The sequence below is a fragment of the Mauremys mutica genome, chromosome 5, assembly GCF_020497125.1.
Source record: "Mauremys mutica isolate MM-2020 ecotype Southern chromosome 5, ASM2049712v1, whole genome shotgun sequence".
NCBI classification, from domain to species: domain Eukaryota; kingdom Metazoa; phylum Chordata; order Testudines; family Geoemydidae; genus Mauremys; species Mauremys mutica.
Window position 1 is genome coordinate 93,867,891 of NC_059076.1, and position 23,450 is coordinate 93,891,340.

The window sequence follows — 23,450 nt, forward strand, 5'->3', positions numbered from 1 at the left end:
TGCTCTATAGCGTAAGTTATGGGCTTGACACAGGAATTAATAGATAAGGTTCTAGCAGAGTTAGGCAGGTCAGCAAATAAGGCCACAAGCTACTCTTGCTTAAGATTAAGTTTTCAATATCCCACTCCATGTTCTTGGGGCCTTAAGTTCCAAATGCATTGTTCCACTGAATTACTTAGACCCAGTAGTATAATTGCAAGGCCCTTAGATGAGTTTTGAGATGAAGGAAAGCAGAATACCATCACATGCTCCACCTTCATACAGCAACAGAGTAGGCTTGTAACTCACTGTTTTATTGCCTGCCACTACGAAGAACAGATGGACTGAAGCAAGGAAGGTCTTCAGCTGGCAACTAGAATAAGTTTAAGGACAGCACCCATAAATATTTCTCACTTCAATTATTTCTGTAGTGTACTTATATAGAAGTCTGTAGGAAACCACTCTTATGAAAACCTTACAGTGGCTTCAGTTTTCTAAAACTGACACTTCACAGCAGGCAACTAAGGTTTGTGTCTCTTCCTATCCTGAAACCAAGTGTAATTTTAATGTCTTATGGTAAATTATGTTTTGTAAATTGTTTTATGTTGACTACATGGGATCTCCCAAGTCATTAATTGGTGGAGTCTGCCCCCACCTGATAAATGACTCCTGCTTCAATCTGTGGACCACAAGTGACTTGTTTGTCAGTGTGTAAGCAGTCTATTGACTGGATTGTGACCCAGCTATGCAAGGCATAAGCAGAAGTACTCATGCCTCAGAATGTCTGTCTCCTGCCATGACATAGGGATAGGAATTGTACTTCCTGCTCTTCATGCTTCACATCTTCTGCTGCATTTGCATGTAAAAAATGCCCAGGTACATTGTACTACAAAATTCTTTATTAGTGAGTATAGTATAAAAACATTCCCCAAATTCATCTTTGAATAATGTAGGACACTAGTTTTATTCCATTTCAGAACTGAAACATGAGCTGGGTCAAAAATTTAACCATGCAAACTGAGGCTACCAACTGTTGTGCTGTCCTAGCCATTACTTATCTTACTGTTTAAGACATGTTACAGAAAATTAAATGACCATGGATGAAATCAGTAATCACCACCACACTTTCACCAAAGCAGGCACTGCAAGTTTGAATCGCTTATATTTTGTTCATTTTTTCCCTGTTAAAAAAAGGAAGAGTTTAATCACCAGCAAATAATTCATAATGCAATATATTTGTCATGCCTTCAATATGCCTCAAGCTTTCCTCAGCCATTTCCAGTTAAAGTTGTTCAGTTAAAATCAATGTAAGCCAGGTTTCGATTTTAGTGTCCACACTAGGATTTAAACTATAAAAAGGTATGTTAAAGTTCAGCTAAAAAAAAAAAAAATCAGCAAAACTTGTAATGTAGACAACATCCAGAGAGCCAAAAATGAAAGTCAAGCTATTAAGTTCATAGCTTATTTTATGCCAATAAACTGGAGTAGTCATGTGTCACTAATTCACTGCAGAGCTATAATTCCACTATCAGCTATTACTAGTAAACATTCATTGCAAAAGAAAGTTATTATGCAGAGGACGCCTAGACAATCTTACACTGAAGTGTTTATTCTTCTGACCCACAGTTACCTTCCAAGGTGCTTCCATGGAAACTTCAGCTAGGTACACAAATTTAGATTTTACTTCAACTGGTGAAAAATATGTACCCACCCACCTCAGTCTGATGCTCCTATTTACATTACATACCTGGGAATTTGTCACTCTTGGAGGAGATTTATGTCAAAGTGTCTTGCAAGTTCTATGAAGTACATCTAGGCATCTGATTATTATGATCACATTCTTGAGAACTCTGAAACCAGGAAAAGCTTCATGTGATCACAAGTAATTCTCTAACACCATAAAGTAAAGCTAAGCATGGTAATCTGATGCTAGCACCAATGGTTCAAGTCAATGAACTTGAAAAAAAGATACAATTCCCTTTTTGAATAAATTTGTAACACATTAAGTTGATTTCCTTGCGAGTTTGTTCCTCCCGACAGGATCCAGAGAAGAGTTTTAATCTCACCTCTGGGTTTGAGAGAGAATTACTATACCCCTCTGTGTTGGCCACTTAAAGCACAGTCTGCCTTAAGAGGGCAAAGCAAAAAAGGGGAAATATAACTATTCTCAAATTCACTGTAATTTAGTGATTTGGATGATAAATTAGAGGACTTTTTATGAATTACGTACAATTACCACAAAGTAACAATCAAAGCAAGCTATTAACTTGCATTCAATCAGAATTGCTTACTTTCTAGCAGAGGCACTTCATTCCTAAGAGGTGTCTTCATGAGCATTTCAGTCAGGTGTGACCATTTATCTGCACAATATTTTAAAGGACATGTTACTATGCAATGTTTAAAAGGTACTTAAATTCAACATTTTCAACAGATAAACAAAATCACAAAAAAATGAGTGAGATCAACAGCCATAATTTGGGTTTTTATTCTATAAAATCCCTTGTATACAATCCAACTATTAATAATCAATTCAGATTCTAAAGCAAAGAAGTCAATGGTTCAAGTTTAGGAAAAAATATTTGCTTTCAGCCAATATTTGCCAGCAGCCATTTAACCCATGGTCAGCCCAAGTAATATATAAATAAAAGACATGTTTCTGCAATAGACTGCTTCTTCTTTTTAATAATAAAGATAAGAATTTTGTATTATCTTTTTAGATATTAGCATGGCTAATATCTAAAAAGTTAAAGTCCACGTTTAAAAAGTGTAGTAACTTTTCACTGGAATCTTAGATACATATTGAAACAGTATACATGAGGTACTCAACCACTGTAAAGATTAAAGCACATGGCAATAGTTACACACAAGAATCAACACTAGTAAAGTGACAGGATTTTAAACTGAGTAACAAAGCCTAGTAGAAATGTTTCCATCTTTAAAAAAAAAAGTTTCAAGAGAGCTTTGTCCAAGACTTTCTTTGCAGCGTGATGTTTACGATACAGCCTTTAGGCAAGTGGACAAGAAACAGTAAATAAAACGGGTTACTCAATTTTCGTTGTCCACATGGAGAAAAAAGGCAATTTGTTAAATAAATATTAATTGTGCAAGTTGCCCCCGCCCCCCGCATGATTTTCAAGTATTTACAACAGTAATTTAACGCACGTTGAGCAATTTATACGTCAGAAGACAGACAGGACTAGACTTTCTTTAAAAATGCCAAAAAATGCTTTGCCAAAGCAGTTAGCTCCGCAGCCTGTTAAATGAATTGCTCAAGGAGCCAAGCGCAGGGCTAGGGCAGTTTATGAAGATTTTTAGTTTGTCACGTTAATATCGCCAACGCTGAGGAAGGGAAGACACTGACCTGCGCTGCCAAGCCAGGCCGTTAACAACTCCCAGTGCACAAGCCAAGCGCTCACTGGGGGGAGCCTCCGCTCAGAGGCGCGGGGCGCACCGGCCAGGCCGGAGTGGAGTCCCCCAGGCAACGGCCGCATCCCCCGCCAGCCCCTCACGCGGGCGGACCCGGCGCTACCTGCACAAAGCTCGTTATTTCTGCCCCCGCAGGCCAGCCTCACCCGGCTCCCGCATCTACCGGCGGTGCGGGGCCGCGGCGGAAGGGCCCCCCCGGGCGGGAGAGCCGCACCGCCGCCCCCCCGGGCGGAATGGCCCCGCCAGGTTGGGGCGAGGAGCCCTGCGCGTGCCCAGCTCCCCCATGGAGGAGTCGGGCCGCCCAGTCCCTGCTGCTGCTGCCCCCCACGCGGCCCTCAGCAGGGAGGCAGGGCCGAGGAGCCGCCTCACCACCAGGCAGGGAAGAGCGGACAGAGACCGAGCCTTGGCCTCCAGGGAGCTTAAATACCGGTGGGCAGTTACCGCGAGATCTCGCACCCGCATCCTCGCACGCTAGTCCTCGCTCTAGTGTCTCCGCGCGTTGGGGCGGGGCAACCTTTAGGGGGAAACAGTCAGTGGCGCGGGGCGACTCCATGTCTGCGAGTGCGCAACTATTGGTGGGGAGGAGGCACGTGACCTCAGCCAACCAGCGGGGTGATGGGGAGCCGCCGAGCGTTCTCCTCCCCTCCGCCCGTCGCTTGCCACGGTGCTGCGAGCGGGGGGCGGGGCGGGGCTGGGCCGGGCTGCTCGGCCTCCTCCGGCGCTGACAGCCGAGTGGCGGGCTGGGCCGGGCCGGGCCGGTCGCTGATGGTGCCCGGAGCTGGCTGCAGCCAGGGGCCGGGCCCGGCCATCAATGGCGACGCCATTATGGCGTGACACAGACGACGGGCCAGGAGCCGGCGTAGGCGGCATCGCCAGGGGCGGGAAAACGGGACTTCCCTATTCCCTGCCGAGAGCGATTGCAGCCAACCCGTGGGTAGCCGCGGTGTAACTCGGACCCGCTGGGGTCACAGCTGCTGCCATGCTCGCCACTCAGCTTCGAGGAGGGGTTGTAAGAGCTCTGCAGACTAGCTGGGGATCGGTATCTGCCAGTCTAAGGATTTCCCATTGCTGCAGGAGGCTCCCGGTGTATTTATCCTCAGAACACCCGTGTGGGTAGGAAGGGGTAATTACCGTGACCTCTTCTCCCAAACACACACTCTCACTCCACATGGGGATCCGAGGCCCAGATCCACTGGGACATTTTGGTACCTAAATACCTTTTATGATCTGGGTTTAAGTGACTCATGCAAAGTCACTCAGGGAGCATGTGGGAGAGGAGAGAATTGAGCCCAGTCTCCCAACCTAAGGCCCAGGCTAGTGCCCTTGCTGCTGGAGGAGCCTTCCTCTCCTAGTGGAGCACGGAGACTTTCACCTTGTTTTGAATCCAGCTGCATAGTACTGAAGGAAGGGATGTTGGTCAGCAGAAGAAACTATTTTGATGAGTCTGGCACAAAAGAACAGTAATAAGTAAGGATATGATTTAGGCACAGAGGTCAGGGATTCCATAACTAACGAACCCCCATGACTTCTTTGGCTTCAGCCCCCATTGCAATGGCAGGGCTGGAGCTGTTAGTGGCTGCAGGGGGGGCTGGAGTCCCCTGCAGGTGGTGGGGCTTGGGCTGTCAATCCTATCCCCCATGCAGGGCTCGGGCTTCAGTCCCATCCCCTGGGCGGCAGTCCCTCCTCTGTTATTTTTAGTAAAAGTCATGGACAGGTTGTGGGCTTCCATGGATTTTTGTTTATTGCCCACGACCTGTCCATGACTTTTACTAAAAATTACTATGACAAAATCTTAACCTTAGTAATAAGAATAAAGCTTTTCTGTGGGAAACAACCTTCTTCCCCCAGGGATTAAGGACTATCATAAACTGCATCACTTTCTGCTCCATGTGCAAAGCACATTTCTTTGACCTTACCTTCTCTAATATAAACACATAGAAACAGGTATATTAAAAAAAAAAACACTACCAAAACAAGACACTCTACTCCACACACTTTTTCCTCTGGGGAGAGGATGAGAGAACAAACAATGTGACAGATTTGCAGTCATGTAGCTTAATGCAGTACTGGAAGCACTCAGATATTTCAGTGATGGTATAAAAACCTAGATAGATTAGAAAGTTACCCATATATGTCCTAATTGCTGACATGAAATGATGACTAGAAAGTGCTGCAGACTTTTATGTATTTAAATAAAGTCTTTCAGATGAGTTGGAACCACCAAGTTGTGCAAGAACTATGTCACTATTTGATATTATTTTCATTCTCTCTCCACTTCCTTACTTTGTCATGGTCATTTGTTGCATCTTTTTTCAAATTAGGCCTGGTCTTGGCAGGTGCACCATGTGAGCAAACCTTATGCCCAGATAGATGACTGCAGGGATTTACCTACATGGAATAATTTGTAGGACTGGGACATTCAGTTGTAGAAACCTTGTCTATTACATATATTTGTACAGTATCTAGCACAATGGGACCCTGGTTTTGATTTGAACCCTTAGATGCTACTGTAATAAAAATATTTCATGAATTTATATCACAATTTGCATGCAACTACAGGGTTATTTTAAAATCATGCTGAAAATAGATCAGGCTCCATTTACAGCCCACATACTGTCAATATATCCTCTTAATTTTGTTTCCAGAATTTATATTCCCTACAATTAGCGCATGTCGATTAGAGTAAAAAAAAGCTCTGGAGAAGAAGAAGAGGTCAAACAAGCATTTTGCAGTTTTGTTATAAACTTTAATTTTATGTTATTTTTGTTCTTGTTTGGTAAATTGCATATTTTGGTGACTTTGAAGGGTTTGGCTCATCTTTTTGTGCAAAATGCCTAATAATTAGCACTTATAAAGCACATTTTGCATATCTAAGAAACAAACTTGTAAAATTCACAAGTGCTTTTTCTTGCTGAATAAACTACCTGGTGAAGAGACTGTTTTTGCCACAGTATGCAAGCTTCCACCTGGTAGAAGCCAGGGAATATTTTTAACTGAGTAGAGGACCACTAAAGATAAATATTATGTAAACAGATGAAACTGTAGTTCCATATGCGAAAGCTGCCTTGTTGTTATGTTTTGTACAAAATTACTAATTTACATAAGGAACAAAGATTTATTAAATGTAATTAAGCAGAAATGTAGACGCGGGAGTAGGTATATTATGAGATAATCGCACCCCTAGGGTATTGCATCAAACTGATTGTAAAGGCTGTTCAAAACAGAATAAACCCAATAACTGCTACTGCCATAAAATTATAAACCCACTTTATTGATTTAACCAGGCCTCGTTATATTTTACATTAATATAGATGCATCTATTTCATTTTGTAATCTTTCATTTTTTAAAAATCTTGTTATATTTTAACTACAAAAAACTAAGGTGCTTCAGGTTTGTTTTGTTTTCTTACTGAAATATCAGTCTCAAAGGGAAAGAATAAAAAGAACAGTTATTTCAAAAGTCTGTCAGTATTTCCTCACTACCAGCCAGTGTAATTTTTATGGCACCAGTTAACCAAAGTGGCCATATTCAGAGATGAATTTGGGCCAGTATTTCTAACAGTAGAGTTTAATTCTCTGTGCATCATATTCAGCTATAAGACATGGTGCTAAGACTTGCTAATTTTATGTAGCAGTAGCTGGAGAGACAATGTAACACTAGCAGATAACCACCCTTTGCATCTGGGAAAATATCTATTCTCTTTTCAGAAAGGCAGTTGAGATTAGGGACTGTCATAAAGTTGACCCTATCTTCCACTGGTCCATGGTGGGACTAAACTCCCAAAAAACACAAAAAACAATCTATAGGAAACATCATATATTTTTCTTTCTGCTATGCCTTTTCTCTTTGTTTTTTGTCACAAGTGAGGGCAGTTCCTCTGTTTTTACATTAGCCTTTATTCAAATCCCACTGACTTCAGGAGGACTAAGAACTGAGTAGTATGAGCTATAGCATACCAATGATTTTAAGTAGTCTTTCCCATTGAAATTAATGATGAAATGTACTTAAAAACTGATGGCATAATACAGCCCTGAATAAGGGGCGATAAAGGATTTGGTCCAGTATTTATATAACATATAAGTTTTCATTTTGATTGTTTTAATTTGGACTAGTAAGAGACTATTAGATACTTCTCTATTTCAAGACAAAAATCTAGATTTGAGGAAATAAGTGAATGGCTTGTGTTGCTGAAGTGTGCCTCTCCCCCTTCCCTCAACTGATGCTCTGAGTTGTAGGAGCCACACCTAACTCAGACCTATCAACAGTGATGGTCCCTGTGACACAAATTTTGTGAACATTAGTGGTAAAATAATAGGTGGGTTTTGGAAAAATCTCACCGAGCAAAAAAAGTCAGCCTCCAATATAAATAACCTTTGTATTCCAAAGAATTCATCTTATGTATGTATTCTTAGTCCTTCTGGTACTTCAGTTAGTATATATATCCCCGCTCCCCCCAAAAAACCCTGACTATTTTAACTGAAATTACATTGATGTGCCATACAAGATATGAAACCTGAAATCTTTAAAAAATCCAAACACACATTCAATAGTTAGTGTACTGAGTCAACCTCCACTTTCTCTTACTCTTAAATTTGTAAATATTGTACATCATTTTGGCTGCTAACTCCCAATGACATACTCTTTTAACAGCTTGAAAAACAAATCCTTTAGTACGAAAGGGGCTAATTTTGCTTCTTATTTAGCACACGTTTTTAGCCAGGCCAGCTGACCCATTTCTGAACCATGTTTTGTTGTAATAAAAATAAAAACAAATCCTTCTGTGGAAGATTCTAATACTTTTAGGGGAGCGGTTTTCAACCTGTTGTCCACGGACCACTGGCAGTCTGCAGACTATGTCCAAAGGGTCCACAAAAGGTTGTTGTTACCATAGAACAGTGGTTTTCAACCTGTGGTCTGCAGATCCCTGGGGTTCTATAGACTATGTCTGAGATTTCTAAAGGTTGAAAACTACTGTTCTAGAGGATAAAGATAGTCTTGTGATTGTAGCACAGGATGAAATCTGGGTTCTTTCCCTGCCATCATCACAGACTTTCCTGTGTGATATTGGACAAGTCACTAATCTCTCTGTTCCAAACTTTCCCTTGTTGTAAAATAGACTAATATTTGCTACACATGGGTGTTGTAAGATTAATGTAATGTTTGTAAAACACACTTTCCAAATGTCATCTGGAAAGTGTTACATAAGTCCAAAGCATTGTTAGCCCAATGGGATAGGGATATTTGCTATTGGCCTTTTATTTTTATAAATAAATAAAAGAGGCTTCAAGTAGCATTTTTGTTAGTAGTTTTGTAACCAAATAACCAACATTGATCTAAAGGAAATGCAGAGGTTCATATATTATATAAGCACTATTGTGTTATAAATAGTTCTTTGTTTTACTACCCAAAGGAAACACAGTTAGTTGTTCATTATGAAGAGATAAAGCAGTTTGTACTTTGTTTTTTAATACAGTGGAAACAATTGTTCACTGTTCTTTATTTGTACTGTTCCTATACTGTTAAGTAACTAGTTTTGGCTGCTTTCCACATCACTTTTTTATCATTAAAAAGCCACAAGAATAATTTTTTCTAGAACTGCCAGAAAAAGACCATTCTAACTACTATATTGTCTTGCTTTTTTCTTGTTTAAAATTATCTCTAGCTGAAAAGCAATCAAGTTAATGATACCCTATAGCTAAAGTGGAGCAAGAGCATCTGCATTATTCTCTCATTTTCTTAAATCCACCAATAAATAAATAAATACCCTACACTCTGAAATGAGTGTGGGGTGAAATGTCTGTTTAAAATCTTTGACATAGTCAACTGAAAATCACACTTCTCTCTGAATCATATTCCACATGTTGCTATTTAATTTGTCTGTTTACATCTTGTCGATAGGACTCCCTTTGATGTCACTGCAAGTTTGGTGCACAGAATGATTATAGAATATCCAATAGAGATCTGCACTGCAGATAAAAATATGCCTTGTAGATTGGAAAGGGGGAATTTGATTGGAAGCCTTGGTTTGAGAGGAATTTACAGATATAATGAGGACTTCCATTTTGTGGTATCACTTCTTAGTAAATGATAAACATTTCACTAATTCCTTTCACAGTCCAGCCACCCCTTGATTTTTTATCTCTGGTACCATCTACAGTCGTATAAATGGTTTTTAGATTATCTTTTCTTCTTTCATTCAAGCTTTCTAGTCCCTCACCCCATTATTTCTGTTATATAAAGTTTTAAAGGTTGATTTTTTTCATGTTTCTTGCTTTACCTTTGGATAAAACTGGCCCTATCTCAATATAATATCTTTTATTTTGAAATGTTTCATATTAATTTCCATCTTAACTCCTGTTCCTGAAAAGCACCCATCACCTGAACACTTCTGATTGGGAGAAACATGAGGCAGGCTTTGGATTTTTCTTTTGAATGTTAAAAGCTAAATCAAGAGTTGTGCAATGCTGTTTTTCAGGTTTTGCTTTGTTTTTTTTAAAGTGGAAAATAAGAGTAAACTAAGCTCAGTATAGCTAATTGCACAGTATCTGTAGTTTCTGTTCTTAAAGATGTTTCATTCTATCTGGGCTGTATGTTTGTGGCAATCAGCACTTTATTTGCATGTGTGTGTGTAATAGGGTGCTCCTTTGCTCCTGTCATCTTGCCCCACAGAAATTGCACAGACTCCACTGATTGTGCATTCACAGTACCACTTATTTGAGTTCCCTCCACCAACACCATTACAGTCCCCATACAACAGTGTATTTATAATAGCCTATGTGCTTTTGGCCCACACATCAGGACTTGAGACTAGCTAGCCCTGTTCCTCTCACTCAGCACTCCCTTCCTGTGTCTCTTTATCCTTCTGAGCAGATGGGCTAATTAGTTCTTTGTCTCACGCTGCTTTCAAGCCTGACTATCTAATTACCTCAGTCAGCTTTGGAGGAGAGGGGGTTGGGGAGGAAGGCATGGCCTGGGCTGCTGAAATGACCCCTAAGTAGCTAGTATGCATTAGAACTTCCACTGGCTGCTCTAATGTGAGTTGTAGGCTAACTCAGGCCTCAACTGCCCTAGGACTGAGGTGTGGGGTGTAGAATACTACCTCTGCTTCTCCTCCACTTCCCCTTAGCTGTGCCAAGCAGAGCCTGGTGCAACTGAGAATCCAGCCCTTAAAGATTAATGGACTTCAAGACATGGGGCCAAATTCATCAGTAGTGTAACTCCATGAAGTCAATGGAATTACACTTAAGATGAGTTTGTTTCAGTGTTTCTTTATGTGACGTTCTTTTATAAGGTTTAGGGCTTGTGGAAACCTTGGCCCTTTATCCACAGAGTGGACATTAGAAGTGCAGGTTTCCTCATGCTCACGGATAAAAAGGTAGTACTGTCTCCACAATAACTCAATCCTTGGCCTGGGCTAAGACTGCCAATTTGTTCCAGTTTTGATGATGACATTTGTAATGTGGGCACCTGTCCACTAGGAACTGGACTAAGACCAACAACTTATTTTATTTAGGCCACTTAACTGCAAGATCTGGAAAAACCCCTTTTGACTTAAGGGTGTTTTGCCTAAGCAAGGTCTGCAGGGTTTAGGCCTCTACAGATTGAAGGTGCTACACTCCAGTAACAAGCTGTGGTCGAAAAAGCCCCCAAGTACAAATTTGCCATACTTAACTTCCTGATTTTTTTAAATTTATCATTGAGGATGAGGTCATAGGAAAAAACATGTCATCACATCTGCATAGTGATGTTTGCAGTGTATGGTTTCTTTTTTAAAGTTCTCTTTCTTCATTTGAACCACTCCCTCGACAGAGAGGAGGAACAATAAGTTGTGGAGTCTTTATAACTGAATTCCATTCTTGCTTCTCCCACAGACTTAATGTGCGGATTTAGGCAAGTAATTTAGCATCCTGTACCTGTTATCTCATCTGCAATGTTGTTATACCAGTGCTAATCTCCCTCAGAGAGTGTTGTGAGCCTTCATTTATTGATGCTTGTAAAGTGATCTGAGATCCTTGGATAGAAGCTGCTATAAAGCATGTGAGCCTGTATATATATGAATGTGTGTATACATACATGCTCACCAAATGTTAAAATTTGTAAAGCTAAATGTTATAAATATAATACAATGAATGTATAATTATTAGGCTGTCAAGAGATTTAAAAAATCAATCGCGATAAATACCACAATTAGAAAAATTAATCACGATTAATTGCACTGTTAATAATAGAATACCATTTATTTAAATATTTTTGGATGTTTTCTACATTTTCAAATATATTGATTTCAGTTACGACACAGAACACAAAGTATACAGTGATCATTTTATATTTATTTTTTATTACAAATATTTGTGCTATAAAAAACAAAATAAATGGTATTTTTCAATTCACCTCATACAAGTACTGTAATATAATCTCTTTATCATGAAAGTTGAACTTACTTTTCCAACAGTGGCCAGTGCCAGGTGCCTCAGAGGAAATGAACAGAACAGGTAATCATTAAGTGATCCATCCCATCGCTCATTCCCAGCTTCTGGCAAACAGAGGCTAGGGACACCATTCCTGCCCATCCTGGCTAATAGCCACTGATGGACCTATCCTCCATGAATTTATCTAGTTCTTTTTTGAACCCTTTTATGGTCTTGGACTTCACAACATCCTCTGGAAAGGAGTTCCACAGGTTGACTGTGCATTGTATATAGAATTATGTACAAAAAAAACTGCATTCAAAAATAAAACAATGTAAAACATTAGAGCTTACAAGTCCACTCAGTCCTACTTCTTGTTCAGTCAGTCACTCAAACAAGTTTGTTTACATTTGCAGGAGATAATGCTGCCCACTTTGTTTACAATGTCACCTGAAACTGAGAACGGGTGTTCACATGGCATTGTTGTAGCCTGCATTGCAAGATATTTATATGCCAGATGTGTAAAAGATTCATATGTCCCTTCATGCTTCAACCACCATTCTAGAGGACATACATCCATGCTAATGAGGGGCTCTGCTCGATAACAATCCAAAGCAGTGCAGACTGACGCATGTTCACTTTCATCATCTGAGTCAGATGCCACTAGCAGAAGGTTGATTTTCTTTTTTTGTGGTTTGGGTTCAGTAGTTTCCACATTTGAGTGTTGCTCTTTTAAGACTTGTGAAAACATGTTCCACACGTCATCCCTCTCAGATTTTGGAAGACACTTCAGATTCGTAAACCTTGTGTCGAGTGCTGTAGCTATCTTTAGAAATCTCACATTGGTACCTTCTTTGCGTTTTGTGAAATCTGCAATTAAAGTGTTCTTAAAACGAACTACCTGTTCTGGGTCATCATCCAAGACTGCTATAACATGAAATATATGACAGAATGCAGGTAAAAGAGCAGGAGACATACTATTCTCCCCCAAAGAGTTCAGTCACAAATTTAATTAATGCATTATTTTTTTAATGAGCATCATCAGCATGGAAGCATGTCCTCTGGAATGGTGGCCGAAGCATGAAGGGGCATTCGGATATTTAGCATATCTGGTACATAAATACCTTGCAATGCTGGCTACGAAAGTGTCATGTGAATGCCTGTTCTCACTTTCTGGTGACATTGTAAATAAGAAGCCGGCAGCATTATCTCCCATAAATGTAAACAAACTTGTTTGGCTTAGCGATTGGCTGAACAAGAGGGAGGACTGAGTGGACTTGTAGGCTCTAAAGTTGTACATTGTTTTGTTTTTGAGTGCAGTTATGTAACAAAAAAAATCTACATTTGTATATTGCACTTCCATGATAGAGATTGCATTAGGGTATTGTATGAGGTGAATTGAAAAATACTATTTTTTTTGTTTATAATTTTTACAGTGCAAATATTTGCAATAAAAATAATAATATAAAATGAGCACTGTGCACTTTGCATTCTGTGTTGCAATTGAAATCAATATATTTAAAAATGTAGAAAACATCCAAAAATATGTAATAAATTTCAACTGGTATTCTATTGTGTAACAATGATTAAAACTGTGATTAATCTTTTTGCGTTAACGGCATGAGTAAACTGCAATTGACAGCCATAATAATTATCGTTATACATCTATATATTGCAATCTCTACATTTCCCCCCTAATCCTTCAAAACATCAGTACATATTACTGTCTTTCACACAACTATTTGTGGACTGTATAGGTCAGCTAAATAGGCATGGATTGTATTTTCTAAATAGACAGCCAACCTAACTCTCAGTTACTGAGGGACAATCTCCACTCATTGATATATTTTGCTTTCCACAACCAAATCTCTGTACAACTTTTCATGAGTGATGCACCAGAGTATTCAGATTGTAATATCTAAACTGTATTGTTAAATATATTCACCTACAGTTGCATTATTGCTGATTATGGACTCTATGTATCGTATGACTTTTCAAAACTAACTTTATAGTTGTAGATAATCTAAGCACTATATATACCCAGATGTACAGACACTCTTTTCCCAACCTATGTCTTACACTTTTTTTAACATTAGCTTTAATACTTTTTTTATTTCTCTGAGCACACATCACAGACAACTCAACTGAAGCAGCAGATAAATCTAAAACCAAACGACCTTTCCCCAACTAACACCCCTCAGCAGATCTGCCTTGTGCTTTTCAGTTTCACATCATACATGCAAACGGGAACTAGGGCGCTCTTCCCCTTTCTGGGGCTCCCAGCCAGAGCCTTTAGTCCCTTTGAATCCAGTGGGAGTTTTGTTTTGCACTTGTCAGAACTAAAGGAGCTGGGCAGGGCTGCTGGAACAGTTTGTACAGCGGGGTTGCTGTGAGCCATTGAACCAAACCGTAAATCCTGTATGTGATGGAAAAACCCCTTCACGCAGGGGGTGCTGCAGCACCCCTAGTTCCAGCACCTATGGATCCGGGCCAGGTCCCCTCCATGCTGTGGCGAGCCCAGCGCCCGGAAGCCCAACCTGACCCGCGGACACCCAGCACACAACCGGCGGGGAGCCGAGGAGGGAGCGATGCTTTCTCCTCCCATGCACCGCATTGGCTGCTGCACCCGGGCCTCCGCGGGACAGGCGCTGCCGGTTGGTGCCGGTGCACGCCAGTTACCAGCGCTGACCTGCCCTTCCCCGGCGCTGTCAAAGTTGATCACCGGGCGGGCGCGCGGGCGCTGCGATGGAGCGAAGAGCGGCAACAGCGGCCGCCAGGGAAGGCGGAGGAAGGGGGAGATTAACACGGCCCTGGCTGGCACAGCGGCGCGGCTGATCTCCCCATGCAGTGAAGGGGGAGCGAGCGGAGAGGGGGAGGGAGGGATGCTGCTGCAGCTGCCAGTGCAGCGCTGGTAAATCTGCTGGTCAGCCCTTCGGAGGAGCAGCCGCCGCCCGCTGGCGGCTCTTGGAGCGGGAGGAGTCGAGGCGCTTTCTGCTAGTTGCCTCCCTGCTGCAGTGGCTGTTTACCCCCCTCGGCCGACTTTTCTCCCAGCCCCCCAGCGTAACCTCGGACCCTCCTCCTCCTCCCTTCCCCGCGAGCTTCCAAACATGAGCATGTCTGTTTTTACCTTATAAAGATGGCGGTGTGGGATCACTGCAACCTTTAGACTAATGACTGTCAGAAACATCGCCTCCATCTGTAATATGGTAAGTACTTGCTGACCTGCAGGCTGGCTTCAGGGGCGGCGGGCACAACTCAACAACCCCCAATGGTGCAACATCAGCATGTGGGGAGGGGAGGAGTGGAGACTCCTTTCCAGGTGCACCGGGGAGTAAAGTTATGGCTATTCCTGTCTAATCCCCTCGCTGGAGGCTGGTGAGATCTGGAAGTGGGTGAAGGCCATGTAAAGATAAGCAGGAGATTTAATTCAAAACAGGGCAGTCAATAGTTTGAAGAGCTTCTACTGACTCCTTGCATTGAATGTAGACAGAATTCTGTCTCCCCAAGAAGGGAGAGTTAAGAGCTCAGCTGTCCAACCACCCCTCTGCATCTAGGTATGGGAAGGAGTTCAGAACAGTGGAGGGCCTCATCCTTTGTACTGTGACACTTAGGCAGGCTGACAAGTTTGCAGTTTGTGTCCCCACCTTGTGGCCCCAATTAAACACTTGAGCCAATATTTCTAAAACTGGATTCCTAAAAGTAGGTTCCTAAATCCATTCTGAGGCTACAAAATAAGTGGCCTGATTTTAAAAGCCACTGAGCACCCAAAGACTCCTACTGGAGTCAATAGGAGCAGTTGGTGCTCATCTGTTCTGAAAATCAAGCCACATATTTAGGCTTATAACTGTGGATTTAGGAGCCTAGCCTTAGGCACCCATTTTTGAAAATGGCCACAGGATCAGAATCTGTGCTGATGGGTATTGTAAGGGATACACAGTAAATAAGAACTGGCTTTGGCCCAAGATGCTTCTATTATATTTTTGAAACACCCCCCCCCCCCCAGGATAGTCTAAAAGATTAAAAAAATAAATTTAAAACGTTAATGTTTCATTTCAGTTTGTGTTGGGTCTTGCTGCTTTCAGCCCCAATAAGATAGGGCAGGATGATTTCTTTACACATTTGAATATGGTTTTCATTTTGACTCTACAGACTTTGGGGTTTGCTTATTAGACCACATTGCCTTTGGATTTTTAAGATTTGTTTGGTTATAGTTTAAGGGCTCAAAGGTTTTAATGGAGCTGCTGCAAAAGAAAGCAATTTATGGGGTAGGTGATAAATGCCCAAAATAAATAGGGTAAAAACACATTTCAACACCCTTTGTTGTTGTAGTTTATGTTTTCCCCCCTTGTTTTCAGGTTCTGCAAGAACAGTTACATGCAGTTGCCAGCTTCTTTCCATGTGGTGCCCCAGCATGCCCTTTGCAGGTGATGTCACACCCACCATTCATCAGCACTGGAGAATGGAGCCTGCCTATAGGGTAAGGCAGTGGTTCTCAACCTGTGACTCATGATTCCCTTGGGGGTCACAAGCAGTTGCCCAAGGGGGTGAGGGTTGTGAGTCTGCCCCCATTCAATGTCTCCAGTCTTATGCTGAAGTTGGTTTGATAAGTCACTTGCAACCAGTCATTCTCGGATGCTAGGAATGCCCCCACCCTTGTTCCAAGGTCCTTGTTGCCACCTTTGAAACGTCTGTTCTGAGGTGCGTTACAGGAGGATTGAATTTAGGTGTCCCATTATGAAAAAAGGTTGAGAATCTCTAGGGTAAGATAATCCGAGTTCTTGCCTCCCCTCCCCAATGTGGTTTCCTAAAGTTTTCATTGTTCTTATTTTTTTAACCCTGAGGAATAGGAGGCAAGTATACCACAAAGAATATATAGGAAACAATACAGTATTTGGGGAGAAAACCTGGAGTAACTTACCTTACCCTACAGGCAGGCTTCAGTTTTCAGTGTTTGATGAATGGTGGGTGCGATCACGCCTAGACTGCATGCTACAGCACCGCATGAAAAAAAGCTGGAGATTGTTAGAGGGCTACAAGAGTTTAACATTGGCATGATGTCTTAAGAATCCTATGTTTCCACCCCCACCTACCCCAATTATTTTAGAGGGATGTATTTGCGTTTTCCCCAAGGTCCAGAAGAACCACAGAGCAAAACCAACTAGACTTGCATTAGTTTTACTTTGCTATTGCCGCTCTTGCTACCATCAGTAGGCAGCTGCACAAATAACATCTTATGAATGTAGGACTAAAGAGGAGAATTAGACTCTTAAACAGGAAAGGGACACAAGAACAGAAGAAGGGGATGGTCTAGTGAAGCCTCATGTTCAGGACCAAGTTTGGTTTCTTGCTGTCTTCATGATATTGGGATGGCAACAATGCTTTGTTTCTCTAACTACAACTTTCAGCTGAATGGGGAGCTCTACCAATGGACTCCAGAGGAAGCTATCTCAACCCCATATGGGACGGCTGCTGCAATGCTTGGCCTGTTGCAGGGGGAGGCAAGTGGATCATAAAAGGCTTCCAAAAAGGAGGGACAGTAGAAGCAAGAAGTAGGGAAGAGAGAGACTGACACAAATAAAATGGGGATGGGGGGGAGAAGACAAGAACAAAATGTATTAAATCCAAAGGAGAAAAAAAGGCACTAAGAGTGGGATTGGAGAAGGGTGAATGACGATAGGTTATTATAAATTCCAGCCAGAACTATTAATGCCCAGGTCTTAATCCCAGACAATGTCTCAGTGCTTGACACCAAATGGCTCAATTCTTCTTTGGCCTATGAATTAACCGGTTAAGAGAGAAATATATTTGGAGTTCATTTCCTAGTTGAAAGGAATTTTAAAAACTCACCCTGTTATTTTCCCTTTATCCTTCTAGTTCCCCTTCCATTTGAAGGTGTGTGCATGGAATGATTACATAAAAACCCTTGCTTAATTGGTGTTTGCTCACCTACACTCCTATAAATATTTGTCATGTAATGATGGATTATAGGTTTTGGATTGTAGTCTTCTATTGAACAAGGATTTTTTGTTTGGAAATTTTTATGTGCTCATCTCTAGATTAAATGAATACAGTGAGAATTAACACGATGAAATTGGCCTGATCTAACTGGGTTAGTCAGAGTCGTGGGAAGAATGCTTCTTATTATTTAGTTGACTGCCTGAGGGTATAGTATGTCAAATTGTAAGTCTGGTCTCCTAGGTATGGCGAGGCCTCTTTCAGAAAGGCCAAAACAGGTGTAGGGAAACAAGTGTGTGAAGGAAAATATTTTAACTTGGTTGAAAAAAATCAAAATCTAGTACTGCATATTCAATAGATAGATGAATCCTCATTTACTGAGCCCAAAGCAAAAGAGTTGGCAACAGTAACTGAGCAGAAGTGACCCAGTAAAAGAACAACTTAGCAGATATCCCTGTCCATGTGTTAAACAAATAGACCCACAATTTCCAAAACAAACCAATAAAGGCCCTGTCCTTTCTCTTTGTCCTGTCCCCACAATTAGAAAAAAAAATTGTCATCACTGGTAGGTGAGGTCCAACACCCTGATTATGCAACTTGTTCTGCACAGGTACACCCCTGCATTCATGTGGGGCTCCAGTGAAGTGAATGGGACTCTTGTGTGAATGGTGGGATCCACCTGCTCAGCAAAGTTGTATTTTAGGAGAGTCCAACGTTCTCTTTTTACATGCCTGACAGATGCTGTGAGAAGTTGTTAGTCAAATGTGTGTACAGTGCTCTAATCATGTTAGGTGATATAAAAGTGTTTATTAGCAATATTGCTTGGGGAAGAATGGTATGAAAAATTTGGAAAACTTGGTTCTAGAGAATGTCCAGGCCTTAATGTTACCCCAGCTGAAGGGAGTCCAGGTGAAATTAGGGACTTTTATTTTTAGTACCTGTATTTACTCATATTGTATCCATATTAAACTTGCATTGTAATCCTCTTCCGTAAAGCTCCTCGATGGCAGCCAGTGTGACTAGAGTGTAGAATGTTTGGTCCAAAGGTGAATAAGCATGTTGTAATTTTTAGATTGTTACTGAAATCCACTGCAGTGCGTTTCTCTGTTGATGGCCTTCTGATTCAGCCTAGGACTCGTGAGTTAAGCTCAGACTGCAGTGGAGAGACTGTCACTGTCTTGTGTAAGAACTACATCTAATCATTTATTAAACATATATATTTATTTATTTTTGTATCGAGTGAGCTGACAATCTCTGTTGTACTCTGAACAAGAGAAATACACCTTTGTGTTGTCCTGATAAAAGCAGGTTTTATATCCCCTTCCCAACATTTTTCAATAGTGTTTGAAATCACTTGATCTCCGTTGAAAGATGATATGTGTCAGTTTAATGCACAGTGATAACATGACACAACTTGTGAGGATCTCTTGTTATACAACGTATCACAGATGTCATACATTGTAGTTACAGTAGACTCTGGCATGTTTCTTTGGTAATCCTATACAATGTATAAATATGAGTTCAGTAATAAGTTACAGTACAAAAAAACCCTTCAAGTTAATTTGGTTCTCTACTCTATATAAGCATGGCTTTAGTTTTTCCAACTCAAGATTTTATCAAGCCTCACTGGTGTTTTTCTTAAAGTCTCAGGCGAGCTCCAAGAGTTATGTGACTGCATGAGAATCTCAGTTTTCATTAAAAAACTAAGCTTCTAGCCCTTGTGGTTGTGGAGAAAAGCTTGAAAACATGAAAAGCTCAAAACCCAGAAGTCAGATAAAAAAAGAACTCAATATTTTATTATTTTTAAAAGTCTCAGGATTGTTTGAATGATGGGAGTTAGCAATATCGGGATCTTAGCTACAGAGACAAATTTGAAAAATGTTAGATTCTGGAAACTATGTACATTCTAGTTATTTCTATAAACACAGGTTCTGAGCCAGATTCTGCTCTCTGCAACACAAGTATACTTGAGGTGCAGAAGTTAGCACCAGAAGTTTTAAATTGACATCATATTTGATAGTGGTTAAAATTATTATAGAACAAATTATATGATCATTTTAATTTTGGAAATTTCTTCTAACAAGAAAAACTTTGGGCAGTCTGTCACTGTCTAGGCAATAAACTAGCCATCTGAAATTATTTATGGGTAGATTAATGAGGCACTGTAAATATTTAAGTGTGAAAATATAGTTGCAGACACAATTTAGATTCCAATCTTTAGAAGTGTGGTTTCAAGTGTGCATAATTTTTATACATATGACTTGTTTCTTCTGATGATCTTTGATGAGCCAAAAGAAATTACATTATTTTTGGTTAGTTGTTTTGCTGCTGCAACTATTATAATACATGCATTTTTATGGCACTTATTATAACATAAGAAAAAAGCAGGATGATATACTTTTAAGGTTAACTTCTTTTCACTATCAGCTATATTCTTTTCTGGATTATAAATAATATAGTCCACTTTACTCTGTCATGAATTCCGATTCTGAGATAGAAAAACTCTTCATGTACTCCTACTGCCACTATTCTGAATTCCATCTCTGTAAATGAGAGTACAAATAATTAAGCATTTTTTCTTTCATGCCCAGTTTTCTGGTCTCTCTCATTCTCTCTCTCTCTCACACGTATCTTTAAATACAATCTGCAATTATTACTTTAAAAGTTTTAATTAATTGAAATATGTATTGACTTCAATGAGAGCTGCATCTGTTCATCATCTATGAGACATCAAACCACATATAGTAGGTGCCTAATTTTAGGCAACCACGTTTAGAAACTGTGGCCTCAATTTTGACACAACTTTATTTAAAAAAGGTACTTTTCCCTCTCCACCCCCTTCATTTTAGGTAGAGATGTAGTTTGGAGACACTGAAAGGAGAAAAATCGGTAAGTTTTTGAAGGATGCTGGTGAGGAAAAGAAATAAGAGACCTTGTATAATTCCATGTTAATAATTTTCACTATCCATGCGGGGAGGCATGGATCAGCGTTCACATCACACTCCTTGTCAGTACCCAGCCCGGGCTGGGGAAACTAATGATCTAACCAGTGGATCAAATTTGGTGATGAAACCTTGGTCATGCGCCACCTGCGGCACATTGCGCATATACTAAGAAGACTATCCATACGTTTCCTCTGCAATAGTTCTCTGTTGCCCCTGATCAGTTAGTTTAAAACAGGGGTGTCAAATTCATTGGGTGACAAGAGCTGAATTACCTTGTCAGTCCGTCTGTCCACTAACTTACTTTCTGTGCATGTGCATTCCCACTATGACCACCTTCCCTCCCTGCCCTGTCTTTTGTGAATTTCTTGCCTTCTCCTTATGGACACTTACACTCCTCTTCTTTCTCCACCCCTTTTCCCCACCCAGTTTTGGGGAAGTTGGCTTTCCTCTCTGAGCTTGCTTGCTACCTATCCTCTAGGGTGCTGGTGCTGCAGGCTCAGCAGTGGCAGTCGGCAGTGGAGAAGGAGACTCTCCTCTGATCTCAGAGCAGCAGGAAGCAGTGATTGGTGGGGAGAAGCAGCTGAACCTGCTTTTGTTGGGCTCAGAGGCATCAAGGATGGGGAGGGAGACATTGGGAAGCAGCCTCCTCTTGGAACCAGAGCTGGGGGAGCCCAGGCAGTGGCAGCTGCTCAGGAGATGGCTCAGCTGCCTGTGACCAGTTGCAGCTCCCTCTGCAGCTCTCCCGCCTTATAGATCTGTAGTTCACTTATTCCTTCCTTGCACCCATTTAAAATATGTTTGGCTCATCTCTTCATTCTCCCAGCAGGGGAAAAACCCAAATAGCTCAGTTATAGAGTTGGTTGAAAATTTTCTGTTGGGGTGTTTTCCTATCAGAAAATGCAAATTTGATTAAATAAAACTTTTGTTTGAATGTGTTGATTTCATCAAAATATTATATGGGAAATTATCAGAATGTTTCATTTCAATTTGATAATTTTGACTTTTATATTTTATAATATATAATAAAAGTCAAAACAAAACCTTTGGATCTTATCAAAATGAAACATTTCTCTGAAGATGAAATGAAATTTTTTAAAATGTTTTGTTCAATGAAAAATTCTGAATTTCAACTTTCCATTCCATTTTGGGATGAAATAAAATCTGAACTCTTAGAATTTCCCGTGGGATGGGAATTCTGTTTTTCAAACAGTTATACTCCAGCCTGCCCTTGTCGGCACTGCTACCGCTATACTGATTGCTGGTCACTGATTGGTGAAAGTGGTTGTTCCTGAGTGTAGATGAGGACTAACTCTTGTCAGTGCTACTTTGTGTGTCTGCTAGGAGGAATAGCTTGAGTGGGATGTAAGGGTCACTCTCTTGTCTGCACTCTCTTTCTGCGTGTGTTGACTCTGGGAGCTGAGCTGTGATTTTACACATAATAGCTCTTTCTCCTCCCTATTACATTGCACAGCCATTAGCTGGCAAGACTGGCTAGCTACACACAGAAAGAAAGTTCTACATCTCTTTCTTTCTTTCTCCTCCCCTTTTATAGGCTACTGTTTTCAAAATTCTGGGATGAGGGCTGCCTGACCCTGCAGCCATTTCTAGTTTTATTCTAATTTCTCTTTTACCAGTTTTGGTGTCACCCTTCATTTGTTTTAAGCTTTCATGTGCTTCCCCCAGGAAATTTCTTGACTTCTAGCATGTTTTGCTCTAGCATGTTTTCCCTAGTGAACACTAAGACAAAAAAGTGTTGTTTAGTTCCCAGCCATGTCTGACCCTTAGTTCCTTTCAGTGGCAGTTTTTTTTCCATTAATCTCTTGCTCCTTATATATTCATTTGTTAAATGTTTGTTTTCACAGTTCACTTTCATCTGTGTCTTTCATGATCATTTTCTTATGTTCTTTTACTTTTCATTTCTCTTGCAGTAGCCTACCCTATTACTATTTCTCATCTTTTCTTTTATTTCTCGATGGTCATTAATATTGACTTTACAGTTCTAATGTATTATTTTCTCAGAAGAATATCTATTTGTTGGGCTCCCTGAAGTTAACATTAAAAAAAACTTTTAATTTTCCCTCTGGATTGACTTCAGTAGAACTATTCATGTACTTACAGCAAACCTGCATGTGCTTAACTTCATCACACTGCAAAATCATATCTAATTTGCATCCTCTGTTGTCCCTAGTTTCTTTCAGATTCACTGGTTTCCATTTTTTTATCTCCCAAAAATATCTGGGTTTTAATTATTTTTTATTATTTAGATACATTAGTTTTTATTTTTCAAAAACAAATATTTTGTTATATTTTTTTCCGATATTTTTAATATCAGATTCTTTATATCATTTTTCTGTCATGACTGGTATTGCTCTATTTTAAATGATTCATGAAGAAATCAGACCAGACATAACACAAATCTTGTTGTATCTCCGTAGACAGCTGTTCTTTGCCATTTAAGTCAGTGGGAGCCCTGCACATACTTCCATGAGCAGAATTCAGTTTTTAGTCTTGTTCTTGAGATTCTCAACTAATTGGCCTCTTGCACATATGTACAGTAATCACCTAGACTACATTGTCCAAAAGGCAGTATTTTGTGCCTTGGAGGTAGCTGATAGAGGTACCCAAAGAGTACATATAAAAAATGTGCCATACTTGGATTGTGTTCCATGGTAGTCTATAAAATAAGGGGTAGAATGAGAAGACTCATAATCAAAATAGGAGGCAAAGTAATTACAA

General features: G+C 40.5%; 1 protein-coding gene, 1 long non-coding RNA gene and 1 other non-coding gene across 4 annotated transcripts in view; 1 reads left to right on the top strand and 2 right to left on the bottom strand.

Annotated features, from left to right (window-relative positions):
- Positions 1 to 860: 860 nt before the first annotated feature.
- On the bottom strand, positions 861 to 3,802 carry LOC123371545. Its single transcript, XR_006579834.1, has 4 exons — positions 3,341 to 3,802; positions 2,271 to 2,339; positions 1,727 to 1,829; positions 861 to 1,160 (listed from the first exon to the last, which is right to left on the bottom strand). It is a non-coding gene; the product is annotated as an uncharacterized LOC123371545 (long non-coding RNA).
- Positions 2,002 to 2,119, bottom strand: LOC123372096. The gene has a single exon (XR_006580096.1). It is a non-coding gene; the product is annotated as a small nucleolar RNA SNORA26 (small nucleolar RNA).
- A 10,764-nt stretch (positions 3,803 to 14,566) lies between the features above and the next one.
- Positions 14,567 to 23,450, top strand: part of USP46 (ubiquitin specific peptidase 46) — a 31,863-nt gene continuing 22,979 nt past the window's right edge. Inside the window, exons 1-2 of one of the 2 annotated variants that reach the window (XM_045019028.1) lie at positions 14,567 to 15,020; positions 16,170 to 16,291. In XM_045019028.1, coding sequence (XP_044874963.1) covers positions 16,211 to 16,291 — 81 coding nt within the window. In that variant the 5' untranslated portion in view covers positions 14,567 to 15,020; positions 16,170 to 16,210. The remainder of the gene's footprint in view (positions 15,021 to 16,169; positions 16,292 to 23,450) is intronic. The other variant, XM_045019029.1, reaches the window with a different exon arrangement.